Genomic DNA, 13,860 nt, shown 5'->3' with positions numbered 1-13,860 from the left:
ACGCCCATTTTCGAGGGAGCATCCAATGAATGTCCGCGATCTGAAGCGGAGGGAAAGTTCCTTTGTCTCGGTTGAGACAACCCCCTGATGATTTAGGGCCTGTCCGATTTCATCAGGAATATTAAAGCAAGTTCATTATTCCAGATTAAATACAATTTTCATTACTTTGCTCTAGATAAATGGGTCTGTCAAAGCATGACGATTAGAACAAGACTAGACATAATATATATATGACCAAAGATCTAATTTTTAGATCGAATTACACATTTAAAGATTTGTTTAACACATGATAACACTGCAGATGTTGGGAAACATCTAAATGTACCAAAAGGGAATACGTAATACATTTATAAAACATGAAAACAGAAAGTTAATGAATACATTCCATAGAATGCATTGTTCAAAAGAAGCCAGTGACTTGGCTTCTCTCCTGTCCTGTGTGGTCGTAAAATTTTACGAGCTACCAAGGAGTGTGGGGGTTGCAGAACATTTCTTTTTTTGAGAAAGTTAAAGTGAGGAGAGACATTTCCTAAAGTATGAGCTTGCAACTTATACTCTTCACATAACAAGGATTAACCATTTTATGCAATCCAAAAACATAATTAAAATACATATTAATAATAAAATGAAAGTAAGGAACTTATACGAAAGGTTTCCTCTTGTGTATGTTGGAATGTGGTTGGTTTAGTGTCTCCTTTGAGGCTCGCCCACGTGACTTTGGAATTTCTTGTCGTAAATAACTGTCACTCAAGGCAGGATGTATTAGAGTCAGGATTCATTAATATGGGACAGATGGCTGAAATACCATCAGCTCATTAGTGTTACAACAGGTTTACTGTTATATGAATTATAAACAAGATTGTTCAAGATGCTGATTGGTCGATACAGAATCCCATGTTCATTATAGTACCGTATTTTTCGGACTATAAGTCGCACCTGAGTATAAGTCGCATCAGTCCAAAAATACGTCATGATGAAAAAAAAAAAACATATATAAGTCGCACTGGACTATAAGTCGCATTTATTTAGAACCAAGAGAAAACATTACCGTCTACAGCTGCGAGAGAGCTTGTTTTCAGTGTAGACTACAGGAGCACTGAGCAGCACAGAGCGCCCTCTCGCGGCTGTAGACGGTAATGTTTTCTCTTGGTTCATTTCTCTTGGTTCATGTCAAATTAATCTTGATAAATAAGTCGCACCTGACTATAATTCGCAGGACCAGCCAAACTGTGAAAAAAAGTGGGACTTATAGTCCGGAAAATACGGTACCTGTAGAACACAACTATTAGCTTTATAAGTCAAGGACTAGGGCCAGATTTGCTAATCAGGGTGAATTGACAATAAAAGCAGCGATGGGAGTGGAAGAGGCTGCGGGTGATAAAATTACAACGTGAAAATTAAAGAGCCAGGTTATATCCATTATGATCAACGCAGTACACCAAGAGCAATGCGAAATTAGTGAAGGGTCACAAACGAGGGCCGTTAAATAAAGGCACAAATATAAGTAAATTGCCAACACAAACCGTAGTAAATCATCTTGCATTATTCATTTAAATACTCTCCTCCCAAAGAACGTGCCTTAAAGGGAAGCTCCTACAAATGCATATGAAGCAAGGACAGTTGCAAAATTAACTGCTTCAATGCCTTTTCAATGCTAAATTTTCAGTGCATGTCTTTAGTAAATCGCACAGAGGGTTTGCGCTGGCTAAATTTGGCCCTAGATCTTCCAATGATATCCTTGTCCATTGAAAGCTTAGCAGATTTCTGCTAAATTCAGATGTAATTTACAACATTCTATATCCTGTGCACTTTTAAAAATTAAAAAAATATGGTGTTAAACATGTCCCTTGGCATTTAAGGTTTTATAACACTGTCTTTTTAGGTTTTTATAACCTACCATTCTATTAAATAATATGAAATGGTTTGACTGTTTGTTTCACGCATTCCAAAAAAAGGGGATTAAGCATTAGTGCACTGCATAACAAAAAAAATACACAATTAATAATAAAATCAATGATTAAAAACTAATAAAAAAATAGTAAAATAAGATTGTCATGGTTTGTTTCTTTCTTGTAGGAGTGTGACGTGGGATCGGAATAACACAAGTGCTACGGGTTTCCAAGATGTGGCTCGAGCCCTAGAACAGTATGACACACACACACACACACACACACACTCTCACATTCATATCATGCGCACTGCTCAATGCACACTCACCCATGTGAGCAGTGACTCACTCATCTCTTTGGAAACTTATTCACAGCATGCTGTTACTGGGAAAAAAGAAGAAGTTCAGTCCATGCCTACATGAAGCTGTCTGTGATTGCACAGTCTTTCATCACCTCTCTAGCCTGCCTGTGATGCACAATTAGAGCATTGTTCCTCTCATCCTCAGAGATCTACACAAACATTATTTAATGTAGAAACTTTTTTTGCAGACTTGAACTTGCATTCAGTGGACTGTAGTCATTGCGAGAAAGTTGTTCCCAGTGCAGACCGCTTTGAAAAGAGTTGAAAGAAACGACTCTGTTAAAAGTTAAATAGAATGAAAACAAGAAAAACAACTTGTTTCTGTGACACAAATAGATGGTTTGTAACAGTTCCCAGCTTCCTGGAGCTTGTTCTTCTCTTTTGTGAAACTTTTATCCTGCTTCTCAATAGTCTTCTGCTCTCTCCTCAGTAACTTCACTCTGCAGTACATGCCTGTCCCACTCAGTGATGTCACACAAGCATACCGTAGCGCCCCCGAAAGGACAGAACAGGCACTAACCAAGGTAAGAATGCTTCAAAATTCAACGTGAAGAAGCTATATATATGTATAATGATGAAACATTGATAAAACATTACCTTTTACCCATAGAACCCCTTAACAGGATATTATACTTCTGTAGTGTACATGGAAGACCTCTTTCCGTATGAATAACAGCTTATGGATTGTATGTTTGCTGTAGAGTCAAAGATATAGAATATATATATATATATATATATATATAGCTATATAGCTATATATATATATATAAAAAGAGAGAGAGAGCTTTCCTATCTTCTTCCTATCTTATCTATCCTCTGTGGAATGCTTGATTCTGGTTGGTCAGTCACAAAATGTATCAGTCAATTTTTTTCATAATTACACCCCCCCCTTAAATTCGACTGATTAAGAAAGTAAGTCGAACAATATTAGTTTTCAGTCCCCACAATCATGAATACTTGGTTACATCCTTTGAAATCATAGTAGAGGGGACTTAATCTGTTTTTCCATAATATGACCGCTTTAAATATCCATAAATCTGTGTCTCCGGCTGTTTTGAGATTAACAGTCCCAAGGCAGTGAAATGTTTATGCACATGTTTAATGAGTCCAGAGATGTGAACATTTTACAAGGTCATCACTGAGAGAGGGACACAGCAGACAATAAATTTATCTTTCATTAAGTCGCAACATAATTACAATAATTTCCACATGACTGCATGGCTTATCTGAGCATCAGTGTTCCTTTCTTTGTCATTAATGAATATTCTCTCTCTCGCTCTGTCTCTGTGTTTCTCTCAGATCCAGCGAGCTTTATTAAGGAATAACCAGACTCAGCGTTTCTCTCAGAAACAGGCGCTTCGGTTGCATCAGGGCCTGGTCACTAGTACCGCAGAACAGGTAAAGACCACTTCATGTTCATATTCTACTTATAATGCAAATCCAACTCAATGACTCACACCTCTAGTATGTGATAATGTTGATGATGGGTCACAGTTTGGGTGAGTTCTATTTTTAGCTCTGCCAGTTCGGATTAATTGAGCTTAATTGGTGGCTAAATTGCTATTTCTATGCATTTCCTGTAATATGTGGTTTAAAATGGACTCAACTAACACCATGAAGTGTCAGAGACATATTCCCAGGTCAAATGGCACTCTGGGGGTTTTTGTGGAAGCAGAATTACATAATTATGCCATTTAAATTCTCTATATCACTTTAAAATTGTAGTGCATTATTTCAGTGCCTCTAAGAGGTTTGAAATTATCTAAAAAGTGTTCCTGAACACTTACCCTATCTACGATTGTTAGGTTTAATATGTGTCAACATTAAAAAATTTAGGGTAAGTAAGATTTTTTATTTTATTTTAATCACTTACTACTTTTATTTGGCAAGGACAAAATTTATTTATATTACAATAAATGAATTTTTTTTCTATTCATAAAAAATCCTGAAAGAATGTATCACCGTTTCCACAAAAATATTAAGCAGCACAAATGTTTTCAACATTGATAATAATAAGAATTATTATTTTCTTGAGCACCAGATCAGCAAATTAGAATGATTTCTGAAGGATCATGTGACACTGAAGACTGGAATAATAACTGCTGAAAATTTAAATAGAAAAATAGAAAAAAAAAGTTTTTTTATCAAATAAATATAAATACATTTTGGTGAGCTTGTGAGTGATTTTTTTCAGAACACATTTAAAAAATATTACAGAGAAGTGTACCTGAAGAGAAGAATTCTATCATTTAGCATTCCCATGTATCTAAATTGCAGTTAGAACACAGAGTGTACGTGTTTACATTCTTTGGATGGTTAACCTGTGAATAGATTGCTTGGATTGGTCTCTACACAAACTGGTATAAGAGCATGTTTCCACCTTAAAAAAAAAAGGCATGCATGCGTTGTGTTTGTAAGAGAGCTTCTCATTCTCATGCTAATGTGAACTCTGACTGATCTTACTGTGTATTGTTGAATCAAACTCACACAGAGATCTCACTCTCTCTTCCCTCTCTGTTGCTCTCGCTTGCTTGCTTTCTCTGTCTGCCACTTTCTTTCTCTCTCTGTCTCTTTTTCTTTCTGTCCCGCTGCTGTCCCAGGTGATGGAGCGTCTGTGTGTGCGCGTGCAGCAGCAGGTGTGTGTGTTGAGAGGAACCGGTGAAGGAGAAGAGCTACAGGCTGCCAGGCAGGTCCTCAAGGAGGCCAGGAACTCTCGAGCTGTGAGTGTGTTTGTGTATTTCCCTGTCAAATGCACAACCTCTTTTATTTATTTTTTATTATGACTGTATTCCACACAGCAGAAGTCATCAAACCAACGAAAACACAAATATAATTTTTATTCAGCAAGGATGCATTAAATTGATTAAAAAGGAAAGTAAAGACATTTATTTTGCTTAACATATGCTTTTTAATATACAGTGCAGATGGCTACATGGAATATTCAATCAGGTTTTATTTATGTGCTGTGATATTCGAGTGACTCGGTTATTGATTTCAAGTGTTTTCTGTTTATTAATTTAAGAAACTTTCAAGCACCACTACTAACGTTTTTATGAGCGAACATTAAAGGTTAAAGACAAATCACCTGCATGTGTTTTATGTAACAGAATCCTAATAGCGGTCAGTGAGAGATCATGACTAGTGTGTGAATTATGTCTGCACTGTCCTCTAGCTGTACCCCTCGCTGTGTGAGCTGGCCCACGTGCTGTCAGTGGACGGTCCGGTGAGACAGAGGCTGGACTCTCTGGCTGGAGAACTCGCCAAAGCAGCTGATAAAGAGCTACAGGTGCTTCAGCCTGATCTGTATCTGCTTTCTTGTTCTGATGGACTTGAAAGGAGTGATGGATGACTGATGGTTGCTTTGTGCAGGTCATTGTGGACTCCATGGTGTCTCTGTGCCGGGAGCTGTGTCCGCTTTCTTGTGCTGCGGCGGAGTGTCTTTCTCCTCCCCTCTCCTCCATCTCCGAGCGAGTGTCCATCCCTCGTTCGTCCATCCGCACTGCTCTGATGGAGAGAGCAGCTCAGGACATCAACAGAGCTCTGGAGTAAGAAAAGGAGGGTGTCGAGTTGTTGATGTTTCTGAAATGAATACTTTTGAGAATTATACCAAAGTCCTTTTTTGAAGTCGGCAGTCATCTTTGCGTGCTTAGTGTAATCTGTGGTGGAGCTTGCCTTTTTGGTATATTGGTGTAAACTGGATAAAGTATGTACCGTATTTTCCGGACTATAAGTCACACTTTTTTTCATAGTTTGGCTGGTCCTGCGACTTATAGTCAGGTGCGACTTATTTATCAAAATTAATTTGACATGAACCCGAGAGAAATGAACCAAGAGAAAACATTACCGTCTACAGCCGCCAGAGGGCGCTCTGTGTCTTCAGTGTAGACTACAGGAGCACTGAGCAGCATAGAGCGCCCTCTGGCGGCTGTAGACGGTAATGTTTTCTCTTGGTTCTAAATATTTATATATATTTTTTTTCCTTTTTGGTTCACTTTACTTTCGATAGTCCATTTTAAACATTATATTATTATTAGTATAACTCTTAGGTTAGGGTTAGTTGAATAAATCAATATTATTTTATTTTTAAGTTAAATTTAGTTTAAATCCTTCAAAGTCCCCTTGATTTAGATTCTTTCTTGATATTGATTCACCTTGTATCATGGGTGAATCTAAATTTTTGTCCTAACTAATGATCTGTGTGATGCACCAGTCTCTTTAATGGAAAGACAAACCTTCTTTTCCACTGTATTGACACTTGGAACTCCCGGCATGGTTTTAACATGTTTTTTTTTCACTCTCTCACTCTTAGGGAGGTCAAGCTGTCTGTGGTCTCATATCTCACTAACTCCATTGTGGACCAGATCCTACAGGAGCTTTATGCCACTCACAAAACCCTGGTACTACAAACGAATATCTCTCTCCATTCGTCTGTTCGTTCTGAACCCGTGCACAAGCATCGCTCTTCCTCACGCATCTGTTCGTCATCACAGCTCCGGCAGGTTTCACAGATGAGACGGCTGGAAGATGGGGGGACAGCCAGGCGCGCACACAGACATGCTGACTTACTAGATGTTGTGGAGGATGACTTTGGCATCAGCATAGTGAGTGTGTTACGTGAATCACTCACAACTGACTCATTTGTGTGTTTGGTGGTATTCACAGTATCTGTCATCTCTTGTAACTCAGCGGTTTTGTCATCTGCTCAGTTCTCAGTCACTTCTATTGTTCTGCACACAGGACACAATTGCCATTAAAAAACGCAGCTCCAGGACCAGACGCATTCGTCCCGTGTCCAACAGACTCAGTGAGTCGCATGCACGTTATGTGGGATGAAACCAGGACTATCATTCATTTTTTATTTGAACACTCATTCAAGTGCTTTCGAGTCATGTATACTTTCAGTGTGTATAAATATTTCATTTAAAACCCATTCATTCTTTATAGCATATTTTTAGCTCGATTTCATTTCTAAAACTTATTTAACATGTATTAGGTATGCCATATTAGCATGTTAATTTAGTGTTTAATTTAAAAATTAATAGTAAAAATACAAATGTGTTTAAAAATTGCATACACTTAATTGTGCTCCATGACAATTTTAACAATTAACGGAATAGTTCACTCAAAAATGTAAATTGTAGATGAGATTGTTTCTTTAGGAGAATTTCTTTTTTTAATTTTATTTAGCATTACATCACTTGCTCCTCGATGGATCCTCTGCAGTTAATGAGTGCCGTCAGAATGAGAGTTCAAACAGCTGATTAAAACACTTTTATGATTTTAACTTGAAACAGTCACTCCTAATCAAAATATGAGTCCATAATCCATAATAACGCTTCTTCCAGTGAAAACGCCCATCCCTGCTTATGCTTGTGAATGGTGCTTGATCTGTGTATATTTCTCCTCTGATTCAGATGAGACGACTTTTTCACTGGAGAAAGGAATATTATGGATAGCTGGAAACAATGGTTTGAAACATCTTAATGATGGATTTGTTTATAACAAACATGTGGATTATAAATTAGTCACTTTATTTGTGGAGTACTATGATGTTTTTATCAGCTGTTTGGCCTCTCATTCTGACGGCACCCATTCACTGCATAGGATATTTGGTGAGAAAAAGATGTAATTCAATTTTTTTTTATCCATTTCATTTTAGATGGCCTGAGGATGTATACATTTTTAACTAATTTTCTTTTTTGAGTGAACATCTCCTTTATAAATAGCACTAATAAATAAATCAAACACTATATTGACTTTATTTTTGTCTATTCTGTGCTTTTATCTGCCACAGTAATGTCTTTTGCTAATAGTTTTTCAGATATATAGTGCATATGATTATTTGTGATTGATTCAATTAATCAAACAGCATATCATATAAATAATTTGATGCGATTCACTCTCCTTCAGGTCTAGGAGACGACCCCAACTCTTCACCTTTAGTGTCCACTCCTCAGACATCTGCTCCCCTTTCACGCTCAGCATCATGGGAAGGTCTGTCCACCCTGCCAACACAAGGCTCACCTCTGCGTCATGTGACCCACGGCAGACCACGCCCACCACGAAGGCACAGGACTCCTCACGCTCCCTTTGAGACAGTGAGAACCAGCACCATTTCCAGTACTGCCACACCAATACAATCTTTATATAGCATTTTAAAATCAAAGAACAAGGTCCCAAAATGACTTCGGCTGTTTCAGGCTTTGCCTCAAGTCTTAGATTAGTCACATATTCTTCATATATTTATCGTCAGTATTGTCTTCAATTCAGGTTAATAGATTCACTTTGCAATGAGTCTTATACTGGGGCCTTGGTGTATCCCATCAAACTGAATTCTCTTATTTTACCTGTAATTAAATCTGCTGCAGAAATAGTCGTGTTTAAATTTGCAGAGGCATCCCTTATCATGTTGTCGTTGAATCGCTTGTATCCCCTGCAGTCTCCTTGTAGCTTCTATTATTCATTTGACTAGTGAATGAAGCAGTTCTGGATTCATAAAGAGAGAAAACACACACACACACTCACAAACTTTTAATCATGTTTTCTTTTTTAAAAAGTAGCTGAATCTATTTCTCTCCATCCTCTTCCTAGAATCGCTCAGTAATGTATCTCATGTAGCACTATTTTATGATTCTAACTATATAACTGCAAGTATACACTACCATATATTGGAAGTTCAAAACAAAATATTCCAATGTATGCAGTGTATACAAAAATATGCAAATATATAAGTTGACTGAGACCAGTTAGGATTTTTATGAGAGTGGGCAGTCACTGTGTTTTCCCATGATTCTTGTTTCCCTGGTAACAGCAACATCTCTGATTTGCTTCGGGATTGATGGTAGTGTGATATTTCTTTGGGAATTCTGCAATCAAACACGATTTGTTGTAAATGAAGTCAAAATTGCACTGATTTATGGATCCTACATGAGGTATTCTTTTAAAAAAAAATAATCGACAGCTATTCAAGATGTTAACAAGCGAAGAAGGGGGGTGATTTTAATCACGTTCTCTTGTTAGCGTGATTGTTCTCAGAAATCTGTCTGAACACAAGGCACAGATGTTTTCTGCAGGGTCTCCAGAATTAAAGCATCAAACATTAAAGGCTGCCCCCTTTTCAATCACTTCTGATCAGTCTGCCTGCAAGCTGTGTCTTTGTAATGTCTCTTGATCAAATTAATGCATGAACAAATCCCAGATGGTAAGATACAGTACCATGACAGCATCATCCACTAACAAAAATTTAGAGAGATGTTCTCCATTCCCAGTCCTCAGTAGCACACATCATCATAATCATCACTATTTCTCTTGTCGTCCTGTAGCACTGCTCGGAGAATGGTGGAGTATCTGTATTGGAAGATGGACTGCCTGACTTCTACACCAAGAGAGTTTTACCAGACAGGTGCTTCCGTACTGAACTTTTCTGTGTTGTAATGAACTCTAACAATGAGGGTGTCACATTTGCTAACTTTTTAAAGGTTGAAGGCATATGGGCATGCTAAAAATGTGGACTTTATCTCATCTCTGACATCCTGACTTTCTGTCCTGCAGTCAGCTGTCATCCCACCATCATGCTCAGGCTCTGAGGAGGAAGAAAAGACGCAGTGTGTTGTCAATTTTTTCTGGATTCAGAAAGAACCGAAACTCGACCATATCATATCAGGAGTCCGAACCTACAGGAAGGGACGGGGCCTGTGGGGAGGAATGTCGCACTAAGTGAGTCATTCGTATTGTAATATAAAATAATTTACAGTACACTACTGTCCAAAATGTTATTACATTTTAAAAGAACTGCTTTTTAGTATATTTTACTTTGACTGCAGTCTTCAGTGTCACATGATCCTTCAGAAATTATTTTAATTTGCTGATTTCATGCACAAGAAACATTTCTTGTTATTATCAATGTTGAAAACAGTTGTGTTGCTTAATATTCATGTAAAAATCATGATAATTTTTTTTTTCCAGAATTCTTTAATGAATAGAAAATTCAAAAATATAGCATTTATTTGAATTAGAAATTGTCATTCAATATTATAAATGTGTTTACTGTCACTTTAGATCAATTTAATGTGTCTTTGCTAAATAAAAGTATTCTTTAAAAAATAAATTCTTATTGACACCAGACTTTTGAATTGTAGTGTGTACTGTATATAATAAATAATTATATTAAATTGTATTACATCAATAAATCGGACAACATAAATCAAACTCTTAATTCTATTTTTCTTTTATCTGATGCTCCTTCAGTATTGCCACTGAGAATGTGTACTCCTTGATTCAACACCCAAAGGATCGTGGGAGGTTAGACCTAGGCACTGAGGGCACTAATGGGAGGCTGATAGGGCCGAGTGTTCAGAGGAGCCCTCTGCTCTCAGGACGGCCCTTTCATGGTATACCCCTGCCGGGAATGCTGGGAATTAGCCCCCCTTGCTTCTCACAGAGACAGGTAAAGTTCAACACATTACATCATTTAAAATCCAGTTCAATTCTTGAATACCGGTTGAATTTGAATTGAAATTGCAAACAGGATCCAGAATTCTAATTTGTAGAATTAAAATTAAATTGATAATAATCTTTTCATGCCTGTGGTTATTTAAAATTTTTATATATATATATAAGAAAACAGTCTAATTTAAGGGGGAAGGGGTGTACAGGAAAAAGGCATGAGCAGCAAAATTATGTATTATTTCTGGCTAGTCAGAAAACTTTTGTGTTTCTGTTGAATTTCTTTTAATTACAATTCAGTAAATTCCTCTGCTTGCCATACAAATTCCAATTCGAAATTCCATGTTCAGTTTCCACGTCAGTTCACATTCTACATCACAAGTTGAAGCAAAGCCAAAGCAAACTGAATTTAGGCCAATGCTGGTACACAGACTATGTGATATTTATTTATTCATTCACAGAATGGTGCAGGTAGTGTTGAGAACAGGCATAGGAAGGAATTGTTTTCAATCGTGTGTTATATTATTTTACCATCACTTGTCTTTGATCGATTCGAAAATAAATTAAATAGGAATTTAATGAGCAAAATAACGTTTACCACAATCTCTGTCTCTCTGTTCCCTGCAGTCGCCTGATTACAGTGAGGTGTTCGGCTCAACAGAAGAGATTGGATACGGAGAGCATGAGATGGAACGGCATTCAGATATCGTTGCTAAAAGGCACACACCATCTATAGACAGACAGTCAGAATCAGGAAGACAGGAATCACAGTCAGACAGCCAGAAAAAGACAAGCAGTATAACAGACCCTCAGCTGCTGGAAACCATAAAAAGACCCGAGCCGCCACCTCAGAGCACCAAGCCGAGCTTGGCTAAGACACGGCAGCGCCATCTGGAGGAGAGCTCTGGTACTGCATATCCTGTCATTAGTTGTCATAGGCCATTCATTTTAGTGAATCATCATTCATATCTGATAACTAGTTCTAATAAGCATTTTACACTATATATCTTTTTTCTTAAATAAACAGTATGAACAGTCAAAGTCATTATATGTTGTCTTTCGAAAAATCAGCTGAAGATTCTGGAGAACTGGGGGAGAAGGATGAGGAAAAAGAAGACAGGAGATGTGGAGAAGACCAAAAACCAGAAGGACAGACTCCACCCATTCCTGAAAAGGTGTTTTGGTCATAGTGTCTTTGTGTTTGTGACTTAAAATGTCAATGCTTGTGAGTGGGAGTGTGTCTTTATTCTTGTAGAAGCATGTTATCATTGAAACAGCTTCTGATTATATAATTCTTTACAGCCATGCTATTATTCACCTCACATGTCTCCCATTGGCTCCTCGCCACAAGTCGTGGCCAATGAGAATCAGCCACCAGCTGCTCCGCCCTCCTCTGCTAAGCCTGTGTTTCATTCTGCTTCAGTAGATTCTGCATTGCTTCAAGGTAATTCAGAAAACACTTATGTTATAATGGGATACTGGCAGTGGCATTTAATGCTTCATAAACTTTTTGAAGATTTTCTAATGCATTTTAATAATCATATATACTTGTAAGTATATATATATATATATATATATATATATATATATATGTGTGTGTGTGTGTGTACAAAATAAGAAAAATCCTTTCACAGCATTGGATTGTAAATTTTCACTTTTTTGTGTCTTCCAAGTTTAATAATCCCTGATGTAGAGAATATATGATGTTTGTTTTGGCTCAGGTGATGAAGTCAAAAACAGCCCTGTGGGTCCCATGAAACCATATCGAAACAGGAAAGCAAATTCGTGTGACACAGGTACAAACTTCAAATCCATTTTGAACTCATCAACTCATCCTGACTTGTGTGATCCCATCCCTCCCTCTGTGTGCCCCCTGTATTCATCCCCTAGGAATGGAGCAGGATGCCCGCTGTGATCTGGAAAGATCCTCAGATCGTAACCCCCCTGTGAAAAAACCTAGACTCCCTCCGAACCTAAATAAGTCCTTGGATTTCCCTGGTACTGTGCTGATTTGTGTGTGTATGTGCTGCTTGGAAGCATCCAGCAGTTTTATTGATAGCCTGACTGGAAAGTGCTCCAGTAATTAGAAGAAATCTTTCCAGTATTACATGTGAATGTGTGCGAGCATGCACCTGTCCATGTTTGTGTGTCCACAGACAGATGGCTCAGAGTTGACCTTTGTCAAAGCCAGATTAGTAAACAGGTAACGCAAGCAGGCCATCATTCACTTTCTTTTCTCTCTCTCTCTATTCCTCTGTTTATCTCTGCAGGTCATCAGAGTTCGGAGCCAAGCAATGCTGAAGCGTCATGACACCCATTGGAGCCAAAGCTCTGTGAAAACTGAGGGTCTTTGTGATGCTGAGAGGAGAGAGAGGGAGAGATATGATCAGATGAATCTGCAGCTTGATGAATTCATAAAGACTCTTGTTTTCATTTGCATATTCTTGCTCACTCAAGTGAGTAGTTTTGCATCCCCTCCTGCTTTTACTTAACCATCATTCTCAACCTTATGCACTTAACTACGATTCCTTTATTTCACTCTCTCTCTCCGTCTCTCTCCCGACAATCTTTGACATAAAGGAACTTTTTGCTACAGTATTTATCTTTAAAACCATAGAATTATATTTTGTAAAGTATAATATATAAACAGAACCAATATTTGCACTAATCATTGCTTGAATTCTCATTCAGTTCAGTGGATGTAACTCCCTCTTATGTCCGGCGTTATCCACGTGAAGTTTTGTAGTGTGCGACTTACTTATTCTTATCATCTTCTGTCTACTCGATCAATATCATTAGCAGTATTACTGTTGTCTCAATCAGGCATTGTTTATGCAACTGGAGAAATGTTTAAGAGTTTGCTGGCCCTAAATGAGCTTTATTTTCTACTAAATGTGATTGACTGAATAAAAGCTGAATATTACAGTTACTGTTGTTCTTTTTTTACTCGGTGACTAGCCTTTCCTAGACAGATAATAATAACATGACACTTTACTACTATATTATTGAATATTTATCAAATTGCATGTTTACATTACACTAAAAGATACTTCAAGAGTATCATGTTACCAAAAACAAAAACATTGTATTAACAGGTTAACGTCAAAAACATGAAAAAAACACTAAATTTTTATTTTAATGTATTTTAAAATATTGAGTGTTGCA

At 37.5% G+C, this 13,860-nt stretch overlaps 1 protein-coding gene across 1 annotated transcript; it reads left to right on the top strand.

Moving 5' to 3' along the window:
- Nucleotides 1–1,352: 1,352 nt before the first annotated feature.
- On the top strand, nt 1,353–13,250 carry LOC113041039 (capping protein, Arp2/3 and myosin-I linker protein 3-like). The gene is made up of 18 exons (XM_026199312.1): nt 1,353–1,374; nt 2,662–2,774; nt 4,851–4,970; nt 5,423–5,536; nt 5,620–5,795; nt 6,560–6,647; nt 6,741–6,851; nt 6,988–7,054; nt 8,161–8,348; nt 9,573–9,652; nt 9,802–9,966; nt 10,498–10,696; nt 11,323–11,600; nt 11,756–11,870; nt 11,998–12,139; nt 12,417–12,491; nt 12,586–12,693; nt 12,966–13,250. The coding sequence occupies exons 1-18, from the start codon at nt 1,353–1,355 to the stop codon at nt 13,004–13,006; spliced, it is 2,202 nt and encodes a 733-aa protein (XP_026055097.1). The 3' UTR covers nt 13,007–13,250.
- The last annotated feature ends 610 nt before the right edge of the window (nt 13,251–13,860 follow it).

The sequence above is a fragment of the Carassius auratus genome, chromosome 2 (genome assembly GCF_003368295.1).
Source record: "Carassius auratus strain Wakin chromosome 2, ASM336829v1, whole genome shotgun sequence".
Lineage (NCBI taxonomy): Eukaryota > Metazoa > Chordata > Actinopteri > Cypriniformes > Cyprinidae > Carassius > Carassius auratus.
The sequence above is the reverse complement of the archived record's forward strand: the minus strand, read 5'-3'. Positions and strand labels throughout refer to the sequence as shown.

Bases quoted from the DNA above. Each gene is read 5' to 3' on its own strand.
- LOC113041039 (XM_026199312.1), top strand. From the start codon at position 1,353: ATGGGAGTGGAAGAGGCTGCGG. The intron at 2,775-4,850 runs GTAAGAATGCTT...CTGCTGTCCCAG, and splicing joins CAGAACAGGCACTAACCAAG to GTGATGGAGCGTCTGTGTGT. The intron at 6,852-6,987 runs GTGAGTGTGTTA...TTCTGCACACAG, and splicing joins ATGACTTTGGCATCAGCATA to GACACAATTGCCATTAAAAA.